The sequence below is a fragment of the Clarias gariepinus genome, chromosome 3, assembly GCF_024256425.1.
Source record: "Clarias gariepinus isolate MV-2021 ecotype Netherlands chromosome 3, CGAR_prim_01v2, whole genome shotgun sequence".
NCBI lineage: Eukaryota > Metazoa > Chordata > Actinopteri > Siluriformes > Clariidae > Clarias > Clarias gariepinus.
In genome coordinates this window covers 18456226-18482010 of record NC_071102.1, presented here as the reverse complement: position 1 = coordinate 18482010, position 25785 = coordinate 18456226, and the positions used below count along the sequence as shown (strand labels likewise).

Genomic DNA, 25785 nt, shown 5'->3' with positions numbered 1-25785 from the left:
GTGTGAATGTGTGTGTAGACTTTTGGGACGTCTTTTTGGGAGTTCTAATCATTATTAAACTTCTAATAATTAATAATCATAAGCATGGTGGTGTGGAGATGATAAAGGTTTAATTCTGTGGAATGTTATTATATTGTCAACACTTTATTTAACTGGTAAATTAATTAATAAATCTGTTATATTTATATAATCATCCTTATAAACACTAATCTTAAACAGCATAATAATAAATTTTGGATTTTTCACATTTCTTGTTAAATCCTGTCTCTCCACACTTTCTCCGGTCCTCACTACCATAGTTCATTCTTCGTTGTTCACCGGAATTGTTCCATTATCACTCAAAACTGCTTCAGTCACACCTATAATTAAGAAACCTGGTTTAGATCCCAAAGACTTTAATAATTATCGTCCCATTCTAATTTACCATTTACTGCCAAAATTCTTGAACGTATTGTTACTGCACAGCTTCAGGATCATCTTCAAAATAACAATTTGTTTGAGCCTTTCCAATCTGGTTTTCGCTCTAAACATAGCACTGAAACAGCCTTAGTTAAAATCACGAATGATCTCCTTCGTGCAGCTGATTCTGGTCTTTTTCCATTCTCATTCTCTATGACCTCAGTGCCACCTTTGATACCATCTCGCACCCAGTATTACTTGAGCGTTTGGCTGGCATTGGGGTCACTGGTACTGCCTTAAAATGGTTTACTTCATATCTCAGCGACAGGAAACAATTTGTACAAATGAAAAATATCAAGTCATCCTCATCTCCATTACATCATGGAGTTCCTTAAGGCTTAGTGTTAGGTCCTCTTTTGTTTATTATTTATATCCTTCCCCTTGGTAATATTTTCCGGCATTTTGGAATTTGCTTTTACTGTTACGCTGATGACATTCAAATGTACATTTCCACAAAACCTAGTATTTTATCATGCCCCACTGCACTTATTGATTGTTTACAGGCCATTACATCTTGAATGACAAATAAAAAACTCAAATTAAATGGCAATAAAAGTAAAGATCTTCTCATTGGTTCCAAATTTTACACTTTCCAAATCCTCACCTATCAGTATAAGCATTGAAGATTGTCTGGTTCCTGTTTCCTCTCAGGTCAAAAGTTTAGGTGTAATACTGGACTCTACTCTTTCTTTTTCCTCACATATTAACACCAAAGTTCGCATAGCTTTTTTTCATTTACGCAATATTTCTAGACTTCGCCCATCACTCACTCAGCATTCAACCCAAGTTCTTGTTCATGCCCTCGTTACCTCACATCTCGACTATTGTAATGCCCTTCTTCTCGGTTTACCCCAAAAGCTTCTCCAACGACTTCAAAATGTCCATAACTGTGCTGCAAGAATCATTACTCGCACAAAATCAACTGAACATATTACACCGATTCTCATTCAACTTCACTGGCTCCCAATAACCCAAAGAATTCAATACAAACTCCTTCTTCTCACCTTTAAGTCACTTCGTAACCTTGCTCCCACATCTCTGTTTGATTTGCTTCACCCATACACTCCTTCTCGTGCTCTCCGTTCCTCTTCTTCTGGTCTTTTGTCTATTCCTTCAGTTAAAATGGTTAAAATGGAAGCCAGGGCCTTTAGTTACACTGCCCCCAAACTCTGGAACGCACTACCCATTCATATTCGTCAGTTGGATTCTATTAACATTTTTAAATCACAACTTAAAACTTACCTTTTCAAATCTGCTTATTCATTGTAATTTTATTTTATTTATTTTTTTCTCCGTAATTTTTATGTATTGGTGTTTTATTGCATGTGTTTCTGCTGTAAGGTGTCCTTGGGTGTCTTGAAAGGCGCCATCAAATAAAATTTATTATTATTATTATTATTATTATTATTATTATTATTATTAATAAATAATCACAACGCATAAAATGATGATAATCAGTATTGACTTTTTAAAGTAAAAAGTATATTATTATTATAGTCTTTAAACAAACTTTATATAAGGTACAAAACATTAGAAAGTGAAAAAGGCATTTATGAAAATGTTTACAGAAATAAAGCAAATCCCTAATATGAGGGATGTTCAAGTCAAAACGGGACTTCTGAAAAACACAGTCCTAAGAGTAAAAACTTCCTTTATTTCTCTATATAATCTCCTGCTACACTAATGCACTTATCCCAGTGTCTCACTAGTGCTTGGACACCATCAAGGTAGAACATTTCCTCAGAGCCATGATCCAACCGCCTATCTGATTCACATCTGAAACGCCGGCCTCCCAGGAACTCTTTTATTAAGCCAAACATGTGGAAATGCCTTGGAGCGAGGTCAGGACTATACAGAAGGTGTGGCAATAACTCCCAGCTGAGTTCCTGTAATGTACAAGTGGTGTTGGTGAATGAGTGTGTGTACAGTTCACACTCTTCCGCAAATAGCGACATCAATTTTTTTTAAGGATCAGGCGTTCCTCTCTCTGAATGTTCATGGGAACGACTGCAGTGGGCCGGCTTAGCCTGGATCTTCAAGTCCCAGTTTGACTTGTTGCCCCTCGAAAGTGACAAACACCAAACACAGAAGTTCCTGCAGTTTCTTTTGAACTAAAGCAGTACCACTCAAAAGTTTGAACACCCCTCCACAGTTTTTTTTTTTTTTACTATTTCCTACATTGTAGAATAATATAGACTTTACTGAATATCACATGTGGCAGTGCCTAATAATTGCGTGCCTTGCAAAAGTATTCACACCTCCTTGTTTTTCCACATTTTGTGACATTACAACCACAAATGTAAATGTTTATTATTGGGATTTTATGTGACAGCCTGTCGCAAAGTGGCACAGAATTATGAAATGGAAGGAAAATAATAAGGGGATTATTTTACATTGTTCTATAAATAAAAATCTGAAAAGTGTGGCATGTGTTTGTATTCACCCCCTCTTTACTCTAATACCCAAAACTAACATCCAGTGGACTGATCGCCTTTAGAAGTCTCCGACTTAGTTACTAGAGTCCACCTGTATGTGATTTAATCTCAGTATAAATACAGCTGTTCTGTGAAGCCCTCAGAGGTTTGTTAGAGAACATTAGTGAACAAACAGCATCATGAAACCAGAGGAACTTACCAGACAGGTCAGGGAGAAAGATGTGGAGAAGTTTAAAACAGGGTAAGGTTATAAAAAATATCCCAAGGTTTAAACATCTCATAGAGAACAGCACAACTGCAAACTTATCAAGACATGGCCGTCCACCTAAACCAACAGGACAGGGACAGAGAACATTGACCAGAGAATCAGCCAAGAGGACCATGGTAACTCTGGAGAAGCTGCAGAGATCCACAGCTCAGGTGGGAGAATCTGTCAACAGGACAATTATTAGTTGTGACCTCCACAAATATGCCCTTCATGGAAGACTACGTGAGAAGCAGAAAAAAGCCATAAGAAGTCCCATTTGCAGTTTGTGACAAGCCAGCTGGGGGACCCTGCGAACATGTGGTAGAAGGTGCTCTGGTTAGATGAGACTAAAATTTAACCTTTTGGCCTAAATGCAAAACACAAAATGTGTGGTGGAAAACTATCCCTTTACATGGTGTTGGCAGCATCAATGTGGCTTTTCTTTTGCCACGTGTCGTTTCAGAGAGTTTTCCTCACAGCCTGCTGAACCGGGATCAAAATCTGAAACTGTATTCCGTATTAATGTGCTAAACCAATACAATTCTAATGCATGTTGTGATATACAGTATGATACTGTGTATTGTTTTATTCATGTTTATTTCTATTTAAACCAAATCTCTCATGTCTTCCAGTAGTGTAACACTCTAATAGTGATCTGTACAATAAGTAGATTACTTTCTGTAGATTTTCCAGTTCGAGTCAGACATACGAGTGTAGTGCATGGACGTCACGCCATGTTCCAGTTCGTGCAGCTCATGAATTCTCCTGCTCTGTTTTTAAATGCCGGAGTTAAGAATTCTGTTCCACAGAGCTTTACGTGGGTCAGATGTGTTGCACTGGATGACGTGTTCCTGTTTATCTTCGTCCTCGCGTTTGTCTGGACAGCATCGGTTGTCAGTGTAAGAAACACATCTCAGTGTTGTGGAGGAATCCGCAAACAACCATCATGCTGTCTTATTATTGTGTTAAAAACATTCATGTCCGTGTGTGTTACCATGAGGTGATCGGAGGGAGGGAGGGGGATTGGCTCAGTCTGAATGTTTACTGCTACACGTGTTAATAAATGTCCGTGTCCATGACCTTGCCTCAGGAAAGGAACCCATTCGGTACTCGCAGACCACGCTGACTGAAATTCCTGAGAATTTGGATGTGAGAAAATTCGGTTTTCATTTCCTCCTATGCATTTACACGGTCCTGGGTGGAAGTGAGGGGGGCGCACAGCCCTCTGCATCTCAGGTCTAGTCTCATCCCATGCATCATCTGTCTGACTTTACGCTGCAGACGGAGGTGATGATATTGTCACCCTGTCACATGCATGATGCAGATTGATATAAATTTGTGCAAATCTTTGGATAATTGCAATCCTGAAGTTTGTAATGTCTTTAAAAAAAAAAAGAAAGAAAACATCCCAGATATGTTTTTCTAAGTGCATGTCACACTATAAATCTCCTCCCCTTATGTTTTATACATAGTGCTTCTAAGTGAATGTTTGCTTTGGAACTCTGACGAGTAACTTTTCCTCATTCTTCACATCTTTTATAGAACCACAAAACGAGTAACCTTGTGTGTAATGAGCAGACTGCTGGTTCTGTATCAGGCAGGACATCCTGTCGTTGTTCTGTAGTTTGGAGTAGTTCTGATTGTTTATTGTTTTATTGCAAATGGAAAAATTTAGCTCGTATCTTTATAGAAATGGTTGTTCCTCTGTAAATAATAAAGGGTCTTGTTCTTCTGCGCCACTAATGCATGTTCATCCAGACGAGGTGTCGTAATTTAAAATACATTTTAAACAACAAGTAAAAGGTATCACATCCGCTCACCTGGAGAGACAGAGGCTGTTTCGAGCAGGAGTCACCCTCTGCGCCCCCCACCAGAGGGAAGTCAGAGGGCAAAGAACATGGTGATGGAGTAAAGGTCAAGCGCTCCAGACTCTGGGACGAGCCCTGGGGAGTTAACTGACTTTCTGGGAAAGTTGTTTCAAATGTGGGATTTATTTTGGTAATGGTTATGGAATTCCCCCTCCCCTCGGTTTCTCTCACTCAAGCGAGTCTCACTCTGTTGGTTTTGTGATGACTCCTGGTCTAAGTTCCCAATACACGCATGCACACACACATATGGAAGGTTTTTTGTTATTTTCCAGCTGCTTATTCTGCCCTGTCTCTGAGACATATTTAGCCATCCGTCCGACCCTGTGCAGCTTTACTGCTGTGAGCGAGTTAGCCAGTGTTTGTTGTTGGTGGAATTTTAGAGCTTAGTGTTGTAATGCACATAACTTTGTTTAGACAACTGAACCTGGAAGAGGTCTGTCAGTGATGACGCCAAGGACTAATTTTAGGATTTTACACCTAAAAGTACCAGTAGTGCACAGAAAACACTGGGACTCGTCTGTGTAGCAGCTGATTTCTAAATCGTAAATGTCAAACCAGGACTGGAGAATAAGGGTGTAAAAGTGATTGACATTTGCAGAAGACTGGGATGGCTCAGAGCTTACTGCAGTCGCTTCCGTGAACATTCAGTGAGTGGAACGCCTAATTCTTGGAAAACAACATGGCCGACTTGTGGAAGAGACGCATCCGTGTGTGTGAACTGTACACACACTCATTTACCAACACCACTCACAGGTTACAGGATCTCGGCTGGGAGTTATTGCCACGTCCCCGTACAGTCCTGAACTCGCTCCAAGACATTTTAACATGCTTAGTAAAGCCATTAAAGGAGTTCTTGGGAGGCCAGCGTTGCAGACATGAAACTCCGGCCTAATGAGAAAACTCTCTACCTTGATGGTGTCCAAGCACTAGTGAGACACTGGTATAAGTGCAATAGTGTAGCAGGAGATTATATCGAGAAATAAAAAAAAACTTATATACGAAATATAATTTGATGAGAGTTTTTACTCGCTGTGTTCTGTTAATCTGGCTTGACTTGTATGTACACAATTCCGGCATTTATTTTGGTCATAAGGATTTTTGGTGGATAAATAACAGCCTGATGTGACCTTCATCACCCTCAATCTTTTTATCAGCTGCACCGGAACTGTTTAAGCTCACTGTTTAGTCGTGCATGACTATAGTTCCTATTGTATGTGGAACTGGGATGCACTCTACAAGGGCAGATTGTGTGATCTCTACCAAACCTGAATTCAGATCCTTTATTTTTCCCAACCCACATCACTGCAGTCCTTAGAAGTTTCTGTGCAGGAAGATGAAGCATCAGGGATTGCACAACTCCTTTTAACTCCCTTCTATAATACTGTGTATTGTTGCTTGATTTGTGTAAGATCCAAGCCTAATCAGTCGTGCTGAATCATGCATTTGTAGATGAGCTCGCTAGCCTGCTGGTTTTAATTTACAGGAAATTTAATTTACAGGAAAGTCTAACTCAGTCATACATTCATTAAAGAAATGAACCGTACTGTATCATGTGTAAGGCAAAACTGCGTCCATGTAAATTAAACTCCAATAGGAATAATGTGTGCCAGGTTGGTTTAATGAAAATGAACTGAAAGCCCTGCTTTGTAGTGAGGATGTGCTTCAAGCAGGAAGCGCACAATAGAGAATGGTCTCTAATGCTGCATCAGGCTTCTGTCCATATCACTGAAGGGCTCTTGAGCAGAGACGCCGTCACCCATACACATCACTCCTCTTATTGTATACTGTGATTAATTAACACATGGCCAGATTATAGTTCCCATAGCAACTGCTTTTCTTTTCTAAGTAAACATCAGTTGTGTTTTTATAGCTGTGTTTAGGTGCTAATGTATGTTTCATGGATAACAAGACGTGTACCAAGATCCACATGAAATCTATGGTTTTATATAACAGTTGCTGCTATGCTTAACCTTCATCTATATGTTTTTATTTAGAAAGCTAACAGTGCCACTCACTGTGACTGGAGCAGTCTTTAAATGTGCTCATCTAGTTCTAGTATTATTTTATGACATCATACAAATCTTTTTTGTTCTTCAAGCTGCTCACTAATTCCTTAAAAGTCAATGTAGTTTTATTTGAAAAGCAATTTTAACAATGCACAGATTATCACAGATTAAATTCCATATATAATTGTTTTGGGCCTAATAAGTAAAAATATATGTGATGAGGCAAAAAAAAAAAAAAACTCTCCAAGACCTCAACAGAAAGAAACCTTAAGAGGAACCAGGGCTCATAAGGGAACCCATGGTTATCTGCATGACCCCTGATAGTGCAGTTGTAAATCGTTTTCCTTCTGGAACTGTTTAGTCAAAAAATGCAAGTGTCTAACCGGGATCCTATGATCTTGTAAGCATCAGCGTCGTTTCTCAGCAGTTTTTACATTTTCATTTAAAACTGTTCGATGATGGAGATATGAGTGCAAAACTGTTTACTAATGCTAATCCATGGAAGAACATAAACATTAATCATCATTTTAATCAAAGTTATGCAAGTACAAAAGTTCTACCTAGATGTCTGCTCAGCTGAGTCACTGGCAATCTTTGAACAGTTACTAAAGACATATCTTTTTCTTAGATATTTGAGAAAAATATGTGTGTGTGTGTGTGTGTGTGTGTGTGTGTGTGTGTGTGTGTGTGTGTGTGTGTGTGGAAATGCTCTTATTTTCACTTTTTAACAGCTCAGATTTTTACTGTTGATTTTTTTAATCATGCCTCCATTCATGATTATTTTTGATCACATTTTGTCCACGATGTTGACGATTCTGCACTCTCCTTCCAGGTTTTGATATTGTGTTGATATTGTGTTATGTTTTAACCCAGTTTCAATCATTTAACATCTGGATGAGAAAGTTCTCATTTAGAAATGAGTGACTAACCTGTTAAAAATGATTAACCTGTTCCATGTGTTAGCGAAGGTCATACAGTCATCATTACTGGAAATATAGCTAATGTTTTAGTGACCTAGGTTTGTGCCATCATTAGTTTGCTAGTTATTATATCAGTATAGCAAGCTAGCGTAAGCATCAACATACATAAAATACCAAATAAAACCACAGATGAGGGTCTGTTAAAACAGAACAAGACTTTTCCAAAACTGTCAGTCACATCATCAGTCACAGCCTTTTAGTTATCTCATGCTTCATTTTGCATTAAATGACACCAGGTTCTATAGACTGAATGTTTTACACCACCAAGTATTTTATAGTAATTGTATTAAATATTAGTTTTCATTCATGCTATCAGGTCATTTTTGCAGCTTTATTAAAATCTGTTTCCATGTTTCACAGTCATGACCTAGTGTGCTTTACCAGACGCTTCCCTTTCTTCCTTGAAGTAACTTCTTTTACATATTTAATCCCTATAGACAGAAGAAACATAAACAAGTGCGAGTTTTTATAATGCAATCTAAAAAAAAAACATGAGAAAAATGCTTGTAAATGCAATGTTACTGGAATGCTAATGAAATAAAATGTAATGTGCTCAATGAAATCTAGATTGATCAAGTGTCATATAGAGTTCGGAATACAATTTCTGAATCACATGACATACATATTCTAAATATGATTTGGATTATGATGCTTTGAATAGGATGTAGAGTTGGATCAGAACTGCACTGCCATCTACCGAGATTCATCATACACCTTCTGTAAGTCTGTAAGACATGGCATTAGATTGATACTGACAGGATGGTGATTTTAAACTGTTTGTTAAATTCTTTAATGCAGAGATCACATTCCTTATGCTACTCTTCTACACAGGCAGTACAACCCAGAGACACACGTGTTTATCTAATTAAACATTATTTCAGGTCATATCTTTTGAATTTTTACGCACATCATTTTGTACAACTTTGAAATTACAAATAAAAAAATAAATTGCATGTGTTTATAAGCTTGAAAATAAATGCTAGGGTAGCAAATACTCAAAGACTACATTTAAAAATATAAGTAAATGTTTCAAAGGCATTATACAAGTTGCAGATATAAAAGACGTTGGCATTGGGTGCGAAGGTTTCACACTCACAGTTGTGTTGGAGCTCCCTAAAAGTTCTTCGGCGCATCTTAATAAATAACATTTAAATAGAAAAAGCTACAGAGAAATAGCAAATCTCTGTAAGTTCAAAAATATGTAGGTGGAAACTTTATGGAGCTTCAGCTAATTGTCCCTGGAGATGTGAAACACACAAGACGTCACAACTCGCTCCTTAAAGACTGATGGTTAGCAGAGGTGGAAGTTAACTAAGTATTTTTTTTAGTTAATGTACTTACAGTAAGTACTGTTTTTATGTAGATGTACTTTACTGGATAGATTTATTGGTTGATACTTTAACTCCACTACAGCCTACAGCAAATATTTCTACCTTCTACTTCACTACATTTGAGCATGACATTGCACTACATTACCACAGTGTGCAGCATCAGAAGTAGTAATATTCAGTGGCCACCTACTGACTATTATACTGTATGTAATTGCATGATTCGTCTTCCCTCTGTAAAATGCGCATTCATGTAGAAGGTCTTTAAAATGACAAGTTAAGGTGGTTTCTGATAGCTTTGGAAGCACAAAGAGAGAGAGAGAAAGAGAGAGAGAGAGAGAGAAAGAGAGAGAGAGAGAGACTCTTACTATGACTTAAAGGCTACTCTGAGCCTTTAACCAACTCATAACTTTTGATACTTAGGTAAATTTGAAAGTCAGTACTTTTTACTTTTTCTTAAGCAGAATTGTAAATGAAGAACTTCTACTTTTAATTGAATAATATTTTACCTGGCCTATCTCTACTTTTACTAAAGTACAGGAATTGTGTATTTTAGGAGGAAAGAGAAAAACACAATGTTCCACTCAGAAAGAGTTGCAGGACGACCTGAAAGTAACAAGACCAACAGTTATACAGAGAATAAATATACAGTATACACCATGACTCCTCTGCTAAAGCAAGTAGCATTCATGCATTTAAAACATGTACACTACTCTAGTGCTTCTGAGCCCTGTCCTGAACATTTTTGTGTTTTTCCTTGGAAAACATTAACATAAGCACAGCAGGGGATCAGAAGCACTCACACGAACAAGTCAGAACAATATAGAGAAGTACAATCTGGTCACATAAAACAACATTGGTGATGATTTAAATTCACCATACTGACAGTGAAGCATGGTGGTGGAAGCATAATGATAAGGAGGAGCTTTTCTGCAAACATCACACACTATTAAAGGAAGCAAAGAATGGAGCGATGAATAGGACTCTTTAGAGCAGAATATAATCTCCTTTAAAAAATGAATTTGGGAAGATGACGGATGTTTAAAAAACAATAAACATACAGCCACAATAAATAGGACTAGCATGGACCTTTAACCAATGACAATGAGGATGTTGAAACTTAAAGTCCGCCAGAGGTCCATCATGAACTTGGGGAATTGAAGACAGTTTGCCAAGTTTGTCACTATGCTGCAAAAATGTGAATTATTCCTTACCATCCTGACAACTTGAACCTTTTTTGTTGTTCTTGTTGCTGTTTATTTTTTAATCCTTCTGAAATCATCTTTGTTCATAAGTTTAGGTACAGAGTCATAATACATGATGTGTGTAAATGTAAGGCAGACACTGAAAAAATATAAACCTCCTGAGAGCAGGTCTCTACTGTTGTGTACCTTCTAATTTTTCCTCCCGGTTTCTCTGTATTATAACTATATAACTATAATCATATTTTATATATTACAGTATATACGGTGTGAGTGCATTCACTTCTTAAGAGTTTAAATAGCAAAAATAAAATGACCAGAATAAGCATTTCCTTTTTTTTTTTTTTAATTTTGCAATTCATTACTGTTGATTAAGTACTTAAAGGTAATTTTTTTTATTCCTGACTTAAGGTTATTCCTTAAACAACCTAGAGTGTATGCAGACTGCTGCCTTAGCAAAATTGCGAAGACTTAAATTATTCTAAATTAATGTACAATGTATCCACTTAGGGTATCCACTTTTGCCACAATGCCAGAAAATGTCTAACATTATACTGTATGTTTTAGCTGTTCCCATCAAAAAAAAAAAAAACATTTATTGTAAGCAAAATCTATTGGATTAAATATTTTATCGTGAATGTTTAGCAAACATTGTGTAAGATGGGAATTGCTGTAATGTCATTGGTATGTCCTTGTAACGATGTAAACAAAGGAGGTTTTCTCTAAAACTTTCCCATAACATTACAGTAAGGTTACCGGTATAGTGAGAAAGAAAGAAAGAAAGAAAGAAAGAAAGAAAGAAAGAAAGAAAGAAAGAAAGAAAGAAAGAAAGAAAGAAAGAAAGAAAGAAAGAAAGAAAGAAAGAAAGAAAGAAAGAAAGAAAGAAAGAAAGAAAGAAAGAAAGAAAGAAAGAAAGAAAGAAAGAAAGAAAGAAAGAAAGAAAGAAAGAAAGAAAGAAAGAAAGAAAGAAAGAAAGAAAGAAAGAAAGAAAGAAAGAAAGAAAGAAAGAAAGAAAGAAAGAAAGAAAGAAAGAAAGAAAGAAAGAAAGAAAGAAAGAAAGAAAGAAAGAAAGAAAGAAAGAAAGAAAGAAAGAAAGAAAGAAAGAAAGAAAGAAAGAAAGAAAGAAAGAAAGAAAGAAAGAAAGAAAGAAAGATGGATACTTTATTCAATCTGAAATAAATTTCACATTTATTGGGTAATCACTGACTTCACTGACTTAAGACTGGAATGGAAAACTTCTCAGTATTTTAGTGTCAAGAAAGCACATTTCTAAAAAAGGTTTAGATAAGTTTTCACTATTAAGTTCCCCTTTCTTTAAGGCCTGGGCGTGTGATTAATATATAATAATATTGCCTTCTTGTGCGAGTAAATGCATACCGGGTATTAATGATGCAGTATGTGAAATAAATTCTAGTGTCCTCTCTTTCTTTTACCTGTGAGGATTTCAAATTAGGCCATATGGACCTGGATCTGCTTTGTGATTTAGAGCATACTCCTACTTCTTTTTCTACCTAAATGATCATGCTTTCTTGGTTATCAAAAGTTTTTTTTTATATACTGTATATGAGCTACACTGCTTCTACACCCACTGCTCTCAGTTTGCTGCTGTCATCCCTACATGCCTTTCCTGTGCTGTGTAATTTCTACACTAAACCTCCAGCTTGCAGGCTTTATTGGGAATGGTATAGGTATTGGGAATAGGTGACCTATTTTTCTGCCAGCACTGTAATAATATAAAGATATTACTTATGCACATGCATTAGGATATTAAAATATATATTTTTTTATTTAGTGGTTTTATTCTCTGTCTGATATGTGTAAATCTATGCCTGTGGTGCAGTCCATGTTCCAATTTATCTTAAATGTTTAATTTATGTCTTTGTGCATGAGAGCATTGTCACCTTCATAGTTCCAGTGAATAAAAATCTTAATTCTACAGCATAAAATAACATTCTAGACGACTGTGTGCTTCCAACTTTGCAACTGTACGCTTAGGCATGATTGTGTGATTGGTCATGTGTCCACATATTTTTGGCAATAGTGTAGTTCAAGCTGGGAATCGTTCAGAGCACTTATTGTTATGTGTTTTAACCTCAATGCATCTTTGAGGTGATGCGAATCTCTATAGAACCACTTGTGTTTTGCATAAGCTTCATCGCTATCATCAAGACTGGACAACATGTTTTTTTGTGTCCCAGCCAGGCAACACAGTTCATCCCCAAGAAGCTAGATTCATGGAGGTGCACATCCTCCTGGTTTGTCAGACTGTCTGCAGGTGAAACTGGCTTTAAGGAGAGCTTTACTCCTGCTGGTCCTGTACAGGTGCAGCGAATGTGTTATGAATTTAGAGGTTTTGTTACCTGGGAGGTTTGAAGATTCTGTTCCTTATAAATTGTTGTTAGAAATTATCCTGTTTAACACCGCATCTGGTCATTAGGAAAGGTGAAATGATAGTCACATGTGCAAATGTGGGTCCATAAACACCTCAGGGTTTTTTTGTTTTTTAAAACCTCAGCTGGTTCTGTTAGACATTTTTAGGAAAGATGGCTGTAGAACGATTGATCTCATCACGTGTCTCATCAGAGTGATCAGATGTTTCGTTAAAGTGTATATAGCTATGTAAGTACTGTTAATGTTACCTCCAGCACAAAGTACAACACTTCTCTATATACAGTATGTTATCATCAAATGCATCTTGAAAAATTAGAATATTATGAAAAAGGTAATGTTCTTTTGTAAACTAAAAGGTTTCATATTGTCTAGATTCATTACACATCTCAAGCCTTTTTTTTTGCTGGAAAAGGAAATTAGCATCTAATATATCAATTGGCATATAGCACTCATATGTGAACCACCAGCCCTTTCAACAATGACCTTCTGTGGCTTTAACCTCCTTGTTTAGGGTGTCATTAATCATCTTCTGAACAAATGTCAAGTCAGCAGTCTGTAGTTCTGTCCCATCCTTCAGCTGCTTCCGTCAAAGGGGACACCACAGTGGACTATCCAGTTAGCACACAACTTGGCACAGGTTTTACATCGAATGCCCTTCCTGACGCAACCCCCAGATTAATTTGGGACATTCTTCTTGCAGAATAGTGGCCAGGTTACGGTGCTGGTGGAGGAAAACGTTTCCTGACTCGCTCCACCACTCTTAAACCACTCTGTCACCCTAACTCTCCCGGATGTGGGAAAGACAGTGAAGGTGGCCTCATCAGAAAACAATACATGTTTCACATTGTCCACAGCCCAAGATTTTTGCTGCTGCCACCATTAAAACTGACGTTTGGCATTGGCACAAGTGACCAAAGATTTGGCTATAGAAGCCCGGTCATGTACATTGACCCTGTGGAGCTCCAGACCATCAGTTTTAGTGGAAACAGGAGAGTTGGGATGCACATTTAATTCTGCAATGAGTTGAGCAGCTGTGGTTTTATGTTTTTTGGTTACAATTCGGGTTAACACCCGGACATCCATTTCAGACAGCTTCCTCTTGCGTCCACAGTTACTCCTGTTGGATGTAGTTCCTCCTTCGTGGTGGTATGCTGACGTTACCCTGGATACCATGGCTCTTGATACATCACAAAGACTTGCTGTCTTGGTCACAGATGCGCCAGTGAGACGCGCACCAACAATTTGTCCTCTTTTAAACTCTATGTCACCCATAATCTTGTGTGAATTGCAATGTTTTAGGAAAAACTGTGCTATTACTCTGCTGTTAGGAGCATCCCTAATAAACAGGGGGCTAATCAGAAGCCTAGACAAAACGTCATCACCGGTTGCGCTTTGTAGAACTTTGACGGGTCTCGTCCAAAACCGCCAGCACTGTTTGCGCGGTCTGTGTCGTCTGAGTTTTGTATGTACAGTATGTATGTGGCAGCAGTGAGCTTAGAGCTTACAGGCTTGTAAAATGTCCAGTACACAACGTTAACACAGTCACTAGTTTACTGTACGTACGTCCACCATTGGTCAAAATATCCTCATGAACAAAGCTGACATCAAATCAAGGAGACTAGCACATGGACAATGACATCATCAACAAGTTACAACAAATCAAAATCTCTGTTTCCCCGTGTACACACAACACCACTGAAAACAGTGTGTTTTCACTTTGGATGGAGTTTTTTAAAAACTCTGTTTTTAATGAATAAAACTGCGTTTGCGTGTGGATAAAAGGGAGAAAAATCTGTTGTTGTTTTTTTTAAATATTAGGCTACATGTGGACATGGCTTCAGTTTCATTGTCCAACCCCTGAAAGTAACGACAGCAACAGTCAGTTGTTATTTTAAGACATGAAGGTCAGTTGTTCTGGAACTGTCCTTGCAAAACCTATCATCAGCACCACGATGAAACTGTCTCTCATGAAGACCTTCCCAGGAAAGCAAGACCAAAACCGAGTTCATTTAGAGTCACCAGCCTCAGAAATCACCAATTAACAACCAGCAACTCAGATTAGAGCCGTTATGAAGACCCTATTCACAATAAATCCAGTTATTGCAGATAAACAAGAACATTTCTTTATTTAAATCACCAGTCTGACACAATAAACCCCCATTCAATTATTTACACAACTGTGAAAATGCTAGCTGATGTTCGTACTGGTGTTTTAGGCCTGAACTGAGAGAGTTAGAAAGAAAATTTAAAAAACAGTTTAACCAACCAAGTAGCAATGTTGCTTCTGATATTTGATGATAGCTACCAACCACAGAGGGGAAGGAAGAGCAAATACTTTCTTAGCCTTATAAATCAAGAGTCCAGCGTCACTGGTATTGCCAGAGGAGACCTTGAGATGTGAACTTGTGATCTGTTGATGGTAGAGTGAACTCTTTACTCTTGCACTACTTAGGCTCCCTTATCATAAAAAAGGGATAGTGGTGAAGTTAACTGGTCAAAGCCAGCTATTCTAAGTGGAGACTTTGTCCTTTAATGGTTGGCCAAATCTACTCCTCACTTTGGTAATGCTGTAATGGTTCTGTTTTTCAGAGTCCTCTTGAATGCTTCCGTACACCACTGGCTTCACCCCCACGCTTGTTTTCAGGAAGACGAATTCCACCTTCCCCTTAGGTGACAGAACCCCAGAGGATTCTGGGAATGCAGATGGATTGGAGGATTCTGGTTTTGAGTCCAAGGAGTGACACTGTGACACAGGACATGGAGGCGATATCGCTGCAGCCCGGCCATGGTGTTCCTTCCATCCAGGAGCGGAAGAACGGTGAGCAAATTGGTCACGCAAATTATGTCACTCTACTCCTCGTGTCCTCTTCATCTGCTTCAGCCTAGTTCTGACACTGTGAAAATAAAAAACCCTTTGTGGGAATGAAAATGGGTGGAATTACAGTGGAACTGCGTGCAAGCGAATACCAACATCTAATCACAAACGTACACGACTCTTTAAAATCTGCTCCAGCGTTTTCTTGGTGATTGGTATAAACTAATATAATATATCTTTATGCCAGCCTCAATTGCAAGCGCACTCTGATATCAAAGGCTCCTTGGCCCCGACTGCGGCTTTAATGATGAACAACTGTGACGTTATGTTCCCGTGGCTGGTTTCATCTGGTTCTCACACTCTTGGCCAGTGCTCTTGACTGGAAATGTTTAAGTGGTATGTGAACTGTAATGAGAGGGCACAGAGAAGCCAGCCCATGCAAGCTGACTGGCATCGAGCCACGCATGACATTTTTACATTTAGCTGATGCTTGGTCTCCACCAGTGTCATTATCGGTTTTGAGGCGTAATGTCCTCAGGGCTGCAGGAAGGAAGTAGAGAGGCAGCAAGCATGCCCGTAATTCCCCTCGTCCAATCCACCAGTCATCTCCTGTTATTAAATAACTCCCAGGTACAGGGCATACAACTGAAACTGTGTCTGAGTCTTATATCAGAAAACACACAAAAAAATGCTTTTTTTTTCACTGGATCATGTCAGGTAAGATTTGGAGCTCTAATAAATTACATACAGTATACATAGTATTAATAATTTTTATTTTATTATAGTATTAATTTATATTTAATAAGATTTTATGGGGAAATTCAGCTGAACTAACTTTCTAGCTTACTACTTTCTAACTTTTCTTTTGCTAAAACAATATGTACAGGAGCCAAATGTTTACATATACAGTATCTAGAATGAAGACACTTGAACTAAATTTTACACAACACGTGGGTCATGTATGTTTCCATTTCCTGTTTTAGGTCATGCAGGGGCCATGCTTTCGTTCTACACTGGAAGCTCAGCCGTCTAATTTATGTTAGGTTGGGGGGGGCGGGGGGGGGGGGGGGCTGATTGGGAAAGCAAAGCATGTCATGTCATTGGCCTCCTACGATCATGGTAGGACCTTTGGTCAATACTCACACGTGCAAAAGATTTTATGCTTTTCATCTGCACTAGTTGGGGTGTAGACCATGTCGTGTTGGTACATCTTTTTCTCTTAAAATTAATGAGAAATAGCTTGTTTATAAAAATAAAAAAATTCCTGGGGAAGGGGGTGTGGGTGCATGTCCTAGGAAACCCCCTACATGGGTGGAGATCTCGACCCCTGCAACGTCGAGTCCCAAAGTTACAGGCTTGTATTTATTATTCAGAAATCTTGGTGGAATTTGATGTTAGCAAATCCAACAATTAAACATCTCACTGCAGTCTGTTCGTGTTTCGCTCAAACTGGTCTCCTCTGAAGCCCCTGACACAGAGCTAACAGACTGACTGTATCTTAGTGTCCTTTCGAATGTTCATTAGTAGTTAGTGTTCCATTAGGCACTCATGTATCATCATGCTTAATTAATTAATATACATGCATTCCTTTTCACAGACTCATACTTAAAAGACCCCATTTTACACTGTGAATGTTTCCCAGCTTTATATCTGTTTCTGACGCAACAGTTCTGTTTGTGACTCTAAATAAGCATGTTTTGTTGTTGTTTTTTTTTAAGCAGACGGCTCAGTGTTGTTAGGCAAAAGGTAGAAAAAACGCTCCTGAAAGTTGAATAAAGTTATATAGTAAAAATGAATTTAGTTTGTACTGTATAATTTGTAAATGAACAATGATTTCTTTGTCCAGCTGTAGTTTCTTTATCAGGTTTTTCATAACTCATTATCTGTGTCACTGACACTGAGTAGTAACTGGCTGTTTTTTTTTTTTTGCACAGGTTATCCTTGCATACTCTTTCACTTCCTGAGTGTGGCCTGATTTCTTTTTCTTACTGCATTTGAAGTTTCTTTCTGGTTTGTAGAAATATCCCCTACAAAAATCTAACAACTTTTAAAAGAATGAAGTCCTGCGCGTGTGTGTGTGTGTGTGTGTGTGTCTTTATGAGCTTGTTTTAGTAATTTCTTTCCTAGAGACATTTGGAAGAAATAAGCATGTGATTGCGTTTCTCAGGCTCTGGAACAGAACGTACATGAATATTTTAGTTTTTTTGAAGAGCGTGTACTTGGACACTGCAGTCTCTGGCTCTTCATTTGCTAAGAGCAGGGCTGACGTCTGCCTTTTGGAGACCTTCCAGGATGACAGTTTAGCCTCGGGGCTCGGTTCGGGTGTGTGTTCATCTCCATCAATTTGTCATCTACAGCGCTTATCCTGTGAAGGGTTCGAGCCTATCCCAGGGAACTCAAGGGAAAAGGCAGGGGGCATCCTGGATGGGATGCCAAACTATGAAAAAGACACACACACTTGTACATGCGCGCACACAGTTAAATACTATGGGCAATCTGGAAACACTAATGTTTAATTTGTTCTCTGGCATCATGTTCAGTTTATACAACTATTAATACCAAATGTTGTCCAAATAAAAAAATCACTGAACATTGTCTTTACTCTTTTCTGCTTTTGAAGAAATAGGTTTATCAAACACTTTTCATTTAACTCCAAACAATGCATTATAGTGCTGTTATAATGCAAAATTAAATATATTAACTTTATTTCTTGAAAAAATTGTGTTGTCAAAATAGCACATGACAAATATGTTCACATGACCATCAGACATAAAAACTGCAATTAATGCTTAAATTTGCTTGTAATATAATCCTATATATTTGGGAATATGGGTTTTTTTTCTTTAAAAATATACAATATTTTGATTATGGAATTTCAGTATTGACAGTCATGCCAGAATGTTTAGCGGTGAGCTCAGTGCTGAATAATACCCCGATACCACTGAGCCAAATTTACTACTGATTTTACACCAATGCAAATTTGTTACAAACTCTAAAGAGCTCAGTTGAGGTTGGTAAAGTCTCTTTATAGCCTCTTTTGGAATCGGTGTGTATTCTGTCGTGTCCGTTAGCATCGGGAGGACAATTAGAGCTTGTTCAAAAATTTCAGCTGCCGCTTTATGACAAAAAATTTTATCGCCTTGAATCTTAAGCGCTGTTATCGAGTTGATATCAATTCTTTAGCATTGGTATCGCCTCCTTACCTGTTTGCCAGCCGTATTTTTAAAAATTAAAAGTTATATTTAAAGGAAAATTATGATGATTAAACACGAAAGAAAGATATATTACATGTTAGAGTCCAATGCACAATAGAAATGTTTCAATCTAAAATGTTTGTGGTTTAATCATTTCTGTTATTTTCATAATAAAGTCTGATGATAAATTTGCCATATAATTTTTATTAAAATACATGTGGCTTGGTCATTTATTTCATTCAAAATCTGTGATTCACTCTCCGATTACCAAACAGGGAGTGTATTTGTCTGACCACCAAAGTAGGACAACTCAGTGTAAACAAGGCGTAAGATACTCAACCTTACAGAATGTGATTTCTTTGTATTAATAAGTTAGACAGAGAGTTCTGCTGTACAGAAAGACACACAGACATGTACGTGTGTTTCAACCTTAAATAATAATAATAATATCACTGATTACATTAAAGATCAGCAGATTATTTTTAACTTTAAACTGTTTCTACAAATCGTCAGTGACTAGTATAGAATGTTAAGATATCCTTGATGCCTCTATGACTATTATAACTTTAAACTCAGTCACAATCATCCGAGCTGAAACAATAATACCAGTAATACCAGTAATACCATACCTACTGTGAAGCATGGGGCTGGAAGCATCATGCTCTGGGGTGATTTTCTGCACAGGGGACAGGACGACTGCACTGTGTTAAGGAGAGGATGAACGGGGCCATGTATTGTGACCTATTGGGCAAAAACCTCCTTCCCTCAGTCAGAGCATTAAAGATGGGTCGTGGCTGGGTCTTCACTCCATGACAATGACCCAAAGCACACAGCCAGGAAAACCAAGGAGTGGCTCCGTAAGACGCATATGGACTATTTATGTTCAGACTTATGTTCAGAGAATTCCTCCAGCATTACATTATAATAAGCGGAACAGAACTGCGCATGCGTAACGACCGGTACAGCGTTCAGAGCGTGAAAGATTATTTAAAAGGGTTAAACCGTGTTGCGCGCCTTTAGCCCCGCCCCCTCCCCACCTCTCTGTGCTGATTGGCTGAGGCGCGGCGGGGGCGGGTCTGATGCAGTGTGCTCCGCGAGACGCTCTGAGTTCTGCTCCAGGCTGCAGCTGCGCTCCATGGCTCCCTCCGCTCGGCTCTCCGCTCGGCTCTCCGCTGCGCTCTAATGGCCTGTCTCGAGGTCGAATCCCCCACCGTCTGCAGGGGTAAAGTCTGATTTTAGATTTTTCCCCCAACCTGGCATCTCTGGTGAAGCTTAAATTATTTTAAAATATAATGAAGAGACTAATCTTTCTGGACAAGTTGGAGTCTTATGATGATGATGATTATAATGATGATGATGCTAATGGTCCTGTTGTTTAGTTCTTGCTCTCTGTGCAGAACTCTGGCCAGATGTGATGTTGTAAATTGATTGCATGGCTGCTTTGTGCTTTGGAATTCCAGTAGTTAGTATATCAGTAGTTTTGCAGCCTGTATTTACTCAGATGCATGACAGGGTTTAAAGTTTAAAGCATGATGGTAAGATAATATTCTGCTCATTAATGTGATTATAAACCTGCTTTCCATCATAACATCCAGCTCAGGCTCTACACACTGTTTATACAGAGTCAAATACCAACTGCATAATCAGCTTAAAGTTCATTAAGAGCGGTGTTAATGTCAGTACAGTCGGAACTCTGTCAGATTTTTTTTTTACTTAAATATCTTCCAAATGTTTTCATACTTAGTTTGAAATGTGCAATCACACGCATAAACACCAAGTGTGTTAACACTAGTACAGAATGTTTTGTAAAGACATAGACGTTATAGAGACGTTTGAGACACATTATAGTGTAAATGTATAAAGAATCAGCCGATATCCTTATCAAGCGGTTTGTGTTTGTGCACCGCAACAGACAATAAAGCAGCTAAGCCGAGGGAAAGGATTTGGAGAGCTGAACACGAGCATGAGCCAAGACCTCAAGACAGGGTTCTTACTGCAGACGTCCATGTTCAGATAAATCTGTGATATTGCCCAGCAGTCCTGCAAAACATACAGAGGCATTTCATCTGTTGCACAAAGGTCATGACAAGCTGTTAAAAGGAAAACATGGAAAAGGATGAGGGAAAAGGATGGATGATGCTGAGATGAAGGCGACATATCCCCATACGCCACTCCCTTCCCTCAAAAGCCTGTAGGGAGCGGGGTTCCACACCGCCCCCAGATCTGCCATTTTTCCCAGGCCATGTTCTCACACTGCTTAGGTTTATTTTTGCCAGAGTGAGTCAGAGCCTTGTTCAGAAATACTGGATGCTCTCTTGGGACCTTAGCAGGCCATGTTGTGCTTGTCTCCTCTTGGACAGCCAAGTCTGACTTACTTTAATCAGCCTGGGGACGAAAACGGGTGTACGAACATCACACATCACACATCCACCAGCAACTTCCTCTACTTTTCCTCTATGGTTTTTCGCAGAAAAGTAGTGTTACAATGTCTTGCCAAACTAACACATCCGCACTCGTGTGTGAGTGTGTATGTGTGTGTGTTTAAGTAGAGTGCCCCCCTCTGTAGAAAACCACAGCGCACGCACACACACACACACACACACACACACACACACACACACATACACACAGGCTTTTGTTTAATGATGGTGTTCATGTTCTGCACCTGGGCTTTCTTCTTTTGATCTTCCCAAGTCTTATGGATTAGATTCGACCTGTCCGCTGCATGACTCATGTCTTACTTCACTGAAGTCTCTTTCCCACGTTGATCTCGTTGTCTCAGGACCATATGTTAGCCATGTGCAGCTCATGACGTCAGGGGCTCGGGTTCCTTCCCCTGGTTCTTTAATTACGTACTTAAAAAGAAAGAAAAAACAAGCAAGGGGGGAAAATGATGTAAATAAACATGCCTGTAGATAATGTGCTTTGGATTAAGTGTATTAATAGGATGAATGATCAGCTAGTTTTAGTTTCATCAAGTTAATGGATAATTTTGACTAGTTAGGGTTGTGTATTAAATTTATTCATAAAGTTTACATTCAGGCCTGAAACTTTCCAAGAATAAAATCTGTAATAAAATTCGGTACAGGCTCTGTTGAGGATCACATTTATTATTTATTCATGCTCTATGGGGAATGCCCATTCATCTTAAGTTTTTTGGCAGCATGTGGTACATTTTCTTGTTTTCTAACAGTCAATCTCCTTTTACACCCAGATTCACTTTGGTTAGTAGATTCTGATATACAGTGAGGTCAATACGTATTTGATCACCCTGTGATTTTGCAGGTTCTTTTACCTAGAAATCATGGAGGGTCTACAATTTTCAGCATAGGTGCATTTCCACTGTGAGAGACAGAATCTAAAAAGAAAAATTCGGAAATCACATTGTCTCACATTGTACGTCATGGTTTAAAAACTTGCATCGCACAGAAGGTTCCCCTGCTTAAGTCAGCCCATGTCCAGGCTCGTCTGAAGTTTGCCAGAGACCATCTGGATGATCCAGAGGAGTCATGGGAGAAAGTCCTGAGGTCAGATAAGACCAAAGTAGAACTTTTTGGTCTTAACTCCATTCGCCGTGTTTGGAGGAAGAAGAATGATGAGTATCATCCCAATAATATCATACCTACAGTGAAGCATGGGGCTGGAAGCATCATGCTCTGGGGGTGTTTTTTCGCACAGGGGACAGGACGACTGCACTGTGTTAAGGAGAGGATAAACGGGGCCATGTATTGTGACCTATTGGGCAAAAACCTCCTTCCCTCAGTCAGAGCATTAAAGATGGGTCGTGGCTGGGTCTTCACTCCATGACAATGACCCAAAGCACACAGCCAGGAAAACCAAGGAGTGGCTCCGTAAGACGCATATGGACTTTTTAAAAGCAAAATAACAGGTCAGGGTCAGAAATCTGGCTGATAAGCAAGTGATCAAATACGTATTTGACACAGTAATTTAAAAATAAGTTGTTAAAAAATCATACAATGTGATTTTTCGGATTTTTCTTTTTAAATTCTGTCTTTCACAGTGGAAATGCACCTATGCTGAAAATTGTAGACCCTCCATGATTTCTATATAAGAGAACTTGCGAAATCACAGAGTGATCAATTACTTATTGACCTCACTGTACAGTAACTGTTAGCTTACAGCAAAAGAGAATATTCATGTCAGCATTGACGGCCTCCAAAAAGACTTTTAAGATTTTAAAAAGCTGGTTTGAAACACAGATCCACTCGTGTCTTTCTGGCATTCCTGTTTTTCAGACTATTTTGGTTTTGGAACGTCCCAGAGCCAGACATCATTTCACCGAACACTTAATGCCTGAACAGCAAATAGATTTTGTAAAAGAATTGACAAAGTGATCATTTCTGTCATGTCAATTGAAGTCATGTGTGTAATCATTAACCGTGTGTTATCCTTTCTTTTGTTTACATATTTCTTTTGTGATTTGCTTATCAGTCATTTGTTTTTCTGCCCATCCCCCGCCTAAAGCATTGTATTTGTTTATTTGTGTTGATAATTTAATATTCAATAAAAAGATATTAGCAAAAAAAAACATTCATCTGTAACTGTAATTTATGTGTGTTGTGTGTGTTTGTGTGTGTGTGTGTTCGTGTCTAGTTCTGCAGCTCAGACTCCAGCAGAGACGCACACGGGAGCAGCTTGTGGACCAGGGCATTATGCCTCGTGAGTATCAGAATATCAGAAAAACTCTTACAAAATAATCAGTATGAAGACTAACGAGAGCAAAGCGTTAAACAATGATCTTAACCTCTAAACACAGGAGTTATCAGTTCCACTACGTGATTTCAACCCCATTAAGATCCCACTGTACGTCCAGGTTAAAATATCCAGCAGATTTTCTGAAGGTCACATGCACATACAGTACTTTAAACACGGCAGCGGGTCGCCTGAGTTCATTCCCGATGTGCCTCGAGGCAGATTGTAACATGATGCATGGATCTGGATCTACGTTAGGTTAGAGCTCCAGATATTCATTTGTATTTGAGTTTAAAACGGAAGTGGGCGTGGCCCAAACAGGAAGCAATTTGCAGAGGAGAGCTATAATATGCTCCTGAACCTGGCGCCTGCGGAACTTTCCAGCAAGCTTTCACAGATTATCTCTTTTCTGTAATGTGACTGAGTAAAGCAAACTCACTCTGTTTGATCCCTCTTCTTTAATCAGACTGGATGCAGCGTTCGGATCTAATACCTTCCAGGAAGATCAGACAATGTAGCTGGAGCGTATTTAAAGAAGTCTTAAAAAAAAACACACATATGGCTGTATTATTAGTTATTATTGTTGAAATATATCATGTTTGTGGGTGTGGGTGTGTGTGTGTGAGATCTCAGTACGGAGATGCTGTACCGTGCTCAGAGTGTATTCTGTGAGAACTGAGTGGAGTAGTTACTCAAAACAAAAAAGGTCATATATAAGCATCCTGTACAGATCTATCTACACATGTATATTAAGTATAAAGAAAATCAGTGTTTAGTGAAACTGCATTCACATTGGATTCGAGTGCTAATCCGTGGACATGTGCTGATCTACAGTGCCATGACTGATGTCCGTGTGATCTTGCACGGCTTCCAGGCTGGGTATCTTGTGAATGACAAATCTCAGGCTGTTCTGCGCTATGTTGTGCACCAGACCTCATGCTGCGTAAAGCTAGACCGCCAGGAACAATACCGCTGACTTCTGTTTAGTACTGTAGAACAAGGGCGCTTTTCTTTTCTTTTTTTTCTCGCAGTTCGAGTCGAGGTTGCGGAAATGGGTCTTTGCTGGTTTAGTAGAATGAGTAACACAAAGCCACTAAAGAGAGAATGAGTAAAGTTTGTCTTGCTAAATCAAAGACTCAGCTCTCCTGTGATGAATGGATAAAACAGTCACTTCCTGTTCACCCGACCGGCAAACGCATGGTGAAAAATCAGTTAACCGACCATATGGGAAAAAAAACACACACATCTAGACAACTTTCATCTCGCTCTGTCTAGCAGAATGCTGACTGGTTTCAATTGTGAAGATAAGATCAGTGTATCAGGTCCCGACAGGAGATTAACAGGATAAAGAGTGTAAACGCTATGATTTTGACAGAATTGCCTCTTAGAAACAACAACCAGCACAGAGAACAGCCTGACTGCAGTGTGTAGCATCTGACGTACTTTTAGAATGATATTTGATGCATTTCTCGTTTCAGCACTGAAGACTCCTGCTGCTTTTCATGGACAGATACGAAGCCTTGAGAGAGCCAGGGTGAGTCACACACACTCCATAAATAATATGCAAGCATTGAGAAAGTGAACTTTAATGATGCACAGTTGGTTTGAAGGAAAACAGTTTTTTTCATTTCTCTTCCACCTCAATATCACCAGACTGAGAACTTCCTGAAGCACAAGATTAGTAGCAGACCTGAGCGTTCAGAGCTGGTCCGCATGCACATCCTTCAAGGTAACCAAACTGTCATCAGGGTTCTGATCAATCACTTTTTTTTTTAAAACCCGTGGTTGTGCTGCAGAGCTGTAATCTCCTTTAAATATGCTTCAGAGACCCAGGCCGAGCCCTCACTGCAGGCCACACAGATGAAGCTCAAGCGAGCTCGTCTGGCTGATGACCTTAATGAGAAGATTGCGCTAAGGCCTGGTCCAATGGAGCTGGTCGAGAAGAACATCCTGCCTGTAGAATCCAGTATGAAGGAGACCAGCAGTGGTAAGCGCTGTAGCTTGTAAGCATTTCTGTAGCCTTGAATACACTGCCTGGCCAAAAAACAAGCAAGTCACCCTTTCAGACGGGTTAAGTTATTGGCCTGTGTCGAGCAACGAAAAATAACTGAAGTTGAGTTAAGACCTGCCCACTGTACATGCCTCTG

The 25785-nt window shown here is 38.9% G+C and overlaps 1 protein-coding gene across 3 annotated transcripts in view; it reads left to right on the top strand.

The window, feature by feature from the left end:
- The window catches only part of mrtfbb (myocardin related transcription factor Bb), a 36487-nt gene that overhangs the window by 327 nt on the left and 10375 nt on the right, over positions 1-25785 (top strand). The window contains exons 2-6 of one of the 3 annotated variants that reach the window (XM_053493265.1): positions 15506-15734; positions 23540-23605; positions 25117-25172; positions 25292-25367; positions 25464-25625. In XM_053493265.1, the coding sequence (XP_053349240.1) occupies positions 15614-15734; positions 23540-23605; positions 25117-25172; positions 25292-25367; positions 25464-25625 (481 nt within the window). In that variant the 5' untranslated portion in view covers positions 15506-15613. Of the gene's footprint in view, positions 1-15505; positions 15735-20030; positions 20191-23539; positions 23606-25116; positions 25173-25291; positions 25368-25463; positions 25626-25785 lie in introns of those variants that run through there. The other 2 variants (XM_053493266.1, XM_053493267.1) reach the window with 2 other exon arrangements.